Genomic DNA, 5627 nt, shown 5'->3' on the forward strand with positions numbered 1-5627 from the left:
GCAGAGCAGGAAAACTTGATCAATCAAGCCAAATTTGCAAAGGAATTCATTGAAGAAGTGGCTGATCAAGAAGTGATAGAGGCCTTGGTTGAGTTGAGAAGAGATGAGGAAGTTGATAACTCCCTAGCTATGGTGGTCAGCATGTTTCAAACTGAAAGTCAACAAGAAACAAAGTCAAATGAGACTGCTGAACCAGTAAATCTGAATACTGATATGATGGCTGAAGAAGAAATTGGTGAGTCCATGGCCTCAATGGCTGCACAGAAATGGGCTCAACAGATCAAAGATGACATTAGACAAAATCCTGATGAATGGGAGTATGTGGATGATCCCAAATATGGAAAGAAGTATTCAAGGAAAAGGGATCGACCAGAAACATTCATGTCAGATGAAGGTACTGAGTCTGTAAAGAAAGGGAGATGGGATGAAAAAAACAAATACTATGTTGAGACTCCTGATAATGATTGTGACAATGATGATAGCCCAATCAGAGCAATACCACTGCAGACACTACGACCAGGACAAAAGATTCTAGGTGTTCCTGATGTGCCAACCAGAAATGAACCAGATCATCCACCTTCTGATGAACCCAAAATTGATGCCATGAATGATTTAACTGAAGAAGATGATGAATCTGAAGATTCTGATGATAATGATAATGACCCTGAGAATGATCAGGAAATGAATGTGAAATCTACTAATGTTGCGTCCCCTCAAGTCACAATGACTGAGGAACAGAGGACAAACATTGAGTTGAGTATGAGGGAGGCTAAAAGGAAAAATCCTTTGATTGAAAAACTAAGAATATATGGCATAAGTTTTGATTCACTGGCTGATCTTGATGATGATCAGTTGCAGATGAGACTTGACAAAGAGAGAGATGCCCTGAAGGAAAAGATGGAAGAGAAAAATAGGGAAAGTCAGAAATTCAGGGAATATCTCAGAAAATCATTCAAAAAAAGATCTGTATAACCTAAACTTTGACAAACTACAAGATCTGTATAACATAGAGAGAGAGAGAGAAGGTGATTGAGAAGTGTGTAAAAGAAAATGAGAAACTTGAAAAGATGGAAAATTTGAAGAAAAAGTTTGGAGGAATGTGTGGATACCTGCTGGAAAGAGGTATGAAGCCAGAGATTGTTGAACATTTATCCAGAGAATCAGTGTTGGACCAATACAACAAACTGAAAAGAAAAGAAAATTTGAAAAGGGTCCAAGATGAGAGCTCTACCAAACAGGCTGAAGCAACTAATGAACCTCAAACAAAGAAGAGAAGAATCCAAACTTTGAGGGAGAAACAAAAGAAACAGGCTGAAAAGGAAAAACCAGATGAAGTGCCTACTGTTGAAACACCCATCCCAAAGGAACCTAAGCCTGAACCTGAGGATGAACCATTTCTCCCTTGGGAAAATGAAGAAATGATAAACATTCTAAGAAACATAATGATAAATCAAAGAGGAATGACTGAGGCAGACTTCAATGTCTTGGAACGGGAGGATTTGAAATACCTCTTTTATATTAAAAAGAATGAATGGGAGAAAGCCTTAAGGTAAGGAGAGAACCCAAGATATTATGCTGATGGTAGGTTTGTACCTGCTGGATTGGCAAGAACTCCTGGCATGGATAAAATGTTAAAAGAACTTAAAGCAGTAGGACACAATGTTGTTGAACTTGCCAATCTACAAACAGAGATGGTTGAGGTTATATACATTAATGTCTTTAACTTGAGGCCTGCAAAACCAAAGAAGTCCATTCCCTTCAGACCTCCTATTTCAAGAAGAGTTCCACAAGGAGGAAGAGGTCAAGGAGGAAGAGGTGAGTCAAGCAGTTCAGCACAACAAAGAACAACAAGACCACAGTCTGATGTGGATCTTCCTAGGGAACTGTACTTTGACTCAGTTACTGAATCTTTAAAAGTGATTATGGAAAGCAGATTGCTGAGAGAGATTGTGGTTAGGAGTGACTTTTGTGACTACAATGAAGAACAGTTGGATAGAATGGCCACTCTCAGATTGTATGATTACAGAGACAGAAGCAAAATGGTAGGTAGACAGATGAATGATCCATCAAAATACTTGTATGAAGAAGCTAGAAAAGGATTCAAATTCTTAAAAGAAAAGAGGAGCTGGAGGTTGATTCAGTCTCACAAGTCAAAAAGGACTGCAAAGCTGAAAAGAATGGACATAGCTGAAAGAGACTTTCAGATGACCGTCAGAGATGAGAATCCATTGTCCAACTTGAATACATGTATAAGTCTGGGAAGAAGAATGAGACGCCCCAATTACACAGTACAGAAAATGGGATTATAGCTTAAATTGAATTCAAAGAGAATGTTAATCATTTTGTACTGAGGAATTCGGATGGAAAAATTATGGGGATCATTAAGAAAGATGAAGACTTGACATGCCTGCACAATGAAGACTTGATGGATATAAGGGACTTGGCTATACCAGAAAGTCACACTCACTACCAAGCCCTTAATATGTTCAAGATGAAAGCTGCTTCAGAGATAATCAATCGAAGACAAGCCATTCATAATGCAAGAAAGAGACAAGATCAATAAAATAGGCTTTGTTTTGTAATGTCTTCGGACAACTTTCTGATTATGTAATTTGCTTATGTTATTTGAATATGTAATTTTGATTTTTTTGATTTGATGTGTATTTTTTGCTAAGTGTAAGTAACCATAGAAATGTTTTGGGTCAGCTGAGGTGTTTCAATCTAGGGGGAGATTGTTGAGTCAAACAATTGACCTAAGGGGGAGATTGTTGATTCAAAGATTTGACCAGAATGAAGTATATGGAAGATTGGAATCTTCTCAACCTCCTCAGAATTCGCTAAGTATGGATCCGGGCACACCTTAGACATCCGAGCAAGGTTTTACTTAGCCGGGATGATATTTTGTCTACGGGGCAAGGTTTACTTCAAGTAGTCTTCTTTAGTGGTTATCCGAGCAAGGTTTGCAAATTAGTGTATTGCCGAGCAAGGTTCACTAGTTTATGTAAATCCGGGCAAGGTTCACTTTATCAAGCAAGTCTGTTCTTCAGAGCCAAGTATATTACTCTTCCGAGTAAGGTTTGGTTAACCAAGTCCAAGAAGCCAAGTGATTGGAAGACCGGGCAAGGTATTTATTAATAAGTATGGTCCAAGTATGCTTTATTCTTTTGGCTAACTTCCACCGTAAGCTATGGTGGAACTGAAAAAAACTATTAATTTTTTTTTTAACAAAACCTTTCCAAAAATCTTAGCCCCCATGAAAAACCCATGTTGTCCCCACCCATGTCGGAGGAAATTCATGAGATTTTCCTACACTTGGGTTAGACACAACCCGTGAAACGAACAGGAAAAAATGATAAAGAGCGTAAACACAACTAGCAACTACACTAACACTAACACTAAACAAACTTGGGCCTCTAAATTGCTTACATCATTCAGCGACCGTAAAATGTAGACCACTTTATCGACTTCGAGCATGTTGATATCTTTTCCTTCCAAGTACGGTTTCAGCCGATGCTCGTTCACTACTCGTTTTCTTTGATCTTGCATGTCTTCAATCTCCACATCACCAAACCGCCCCACTCTCGTGATCACAAAAAGACCCATCCACTTCCTTTTAAGCTTCCTGAGGAAAAGCTTAAGTTTAGAAATGTACAACCAACCCGTTTGCCCTTCTTCAAATGTTCGCTTCCTCAATTTAGCATCATGGACTTTTTACAATTTCTCTCTATATGTGGATGAGCATTCATAAGCTTCGTCTCTAATTTCCTCTAACTCACACAGTTGTAACTTCCTTAGTTCACCTGCTTCATTATAGTTCATGTTAACACTTCTAATTTCCCATAAAGCACGATGAGCCAACTCCATTAGCAAGTGACAACCCCTCCCATACACCAACCGATAGGGAGTTGTACTAATGGGAGTCTTATAAGCGTTTTGATACGCCCAAAACGCATCATTCAACTTCACCGACCAATCTTTCCTATTAACATGTATCGTCTTCATCAATATCTCCTTAATATGTCTATTGGACACTTCAACTTGTCCACTTGTTTGCGAATGATACCGAGTAGCGAATCCGTGATTCATGTTATATCGCATCAACAGCTTGGCAAAATTGAAGTTCTCGAAATGTGACCCACAATCACTTATAATCACCCAAAGAATCCCAAATCATGGAAATATATGAGATTGAAGAAACTTACATACCACGGCATGATCATTGGTTCTTGTAGCAATTGCTTCGACTCATTTTGAAACATAATCCACCGCCAACAAGATATATAGATACCCACACGAATTGGGAAACTGGCGCATAAAGTTAATTTCCCATACATTGAATATGTCAACTACCAAAATGTGTTGCAAAGGCATCTCGTCCATCTTTGAAATACGACCCATATTTTGGAAAGTAAGGCAATGTCGGGCATATTCAATTGCATCCTTAAAAATCGTAAGCCAATAAAACTCACATGTTGGAACCTAGTATCCCGTCTTTTGTCCACTGAAATGACCGCTACAGGCTAATGAATGAGCACGTGCTAAAATTCCTTCCACCTATGCACCACCGAATAATCTGATCAGCACCAATTTTGAAAAGGTACGGTTCATCCCAAATCTATTGTTTTACTTAATGAGCATACCACGATGCAGTAGAGACGGCTAACAAATGTTCATTCGGAAAATGCTCGTTAATTTCTTTCAAGTCATCAACGCCTTCCAACGGAGTTCATGATAAATGACCTGCAACAACATTTTCACACCCCTTCTTATCTCAGATTTCCAAATCAAATTCTTGCAATAACAACATCCAACGGATCAATCTTGGCTTAGCATCGTTATTCTCCGTTAAGTAACGAACCACACTATGATCCAAGTAAACCACGACCTTGATCCCCCAAATATAGATCCAAAATTTATCCAAGGCATACACCACTGCAAGTAGTTCCTTTTTTGTGGTAGTGTAGTTCAGTTGGGCATCGGATAAAGTTATGCTTTCATAATAAATTACCACCGATTTCTTCTCAACTCGTTGGCCTAAAACTGCTCCAATCTTATTATCACTAGCATCACACATAATTTCAAACGGTTTCGTCCAATCCGGTGGTTGCAAAATGGGAGCATGAACTAATTGTACCTTTAAAACATCAAAAGCTTGCAAACATTCATTAGTTAAATCAACATATTTTAACAAAAAATTACATAAATGTTTAGTAATTATACTAAGAGAAACAATCGCCCTCCATTCCCCGACTCAAAACCACATGACCCAACACGATCCCTTCTTGTACCATGAAATGACTTTTCTCCCAACTTAAAACCTAGTTTGTCTCGAAACATCGCTTTAAAATTTGTCTAATTCTTCGAGACACATTTCGAAGTTGGCCCAAAAATTGAAAAATCATCCATGAATACCTAAAGGGAGTCCCCGACCATGTTCGAAAAATACTCATCATACATCGTTGAAAATTGGTCGGCGCATTACACGACCCAAATGGCTTCCGCCTAAAGGCAAAAGTACCATATAGGCATGTGAAGGTGGTCTTGTGTTGATCATTCGGGTGGATTCCAAATTTATTATACACCGAATACCCATCTAAAAAACAATAAAATTTTGACCGGAAATTTTT

At 38.5% G+C, this 5627-nt stretch overlaps 1 protein-coding gene across 1 annotated transcript; it reads right to left on the reverse strand.

The window, feature by feature from the left end:
- Positions 1 to 3378: 3378 nt before the first annotated feature.
- Positions 3379 to 4086, reverse strand: LOC143597885 (uncharacterized). The gene is made up of 2 exons (XM_077076264.1): positions 3716 to 4086; positions 3379 to 3622 (listed from the first exon to the last, which is right to left on the reverse strand). The coding sequence occupies exons 1-2, from the start codon at positions 4084 to 4086 to the stop codon at positions 3379 to 3381; spliced, it is 615 nt and encodes a 204-aa protein (XP_076932379.1).
- Between the last annotated feature and the right edge of the window lie 1541 nt (positions 4087 to 5627).

The sequence above is a fragment of the Bidens hawaiensis genome, unplaced genomic scaffold (genome assembly GCF_021521415.1).
Source record: "Bidens hawaiensis isolate Kalapana, Puna unplaced genomic scaffold, B.hawaiensis_p1.1 tig00049199_1, whole genome shotgun sequence".
Taxonomy (NCBI): domain Eukaryota; kingdom Viridiplantae; phylum Streptophyta; class Magnoliopsida; order Asterales; family Asteraceae; genus Bidens; species Bidens hawaiensis.

Coding starts and splice junctions, on each gene's coding strand:
- LOC143597885 (XM_077076264.1), bottom strand. CDS start 4,086: ATGAATCACGGATTCGCTACTCGGTATCATTCGCAAACAAGTGGACAA. Junction 3,623..3,715: donor TCCACATATAGAGAGAAATT/GTAAAAAGTCCA, acceptor GCTTTTCCTCAG/GAAGCTTAAAAGGAAGTGGA.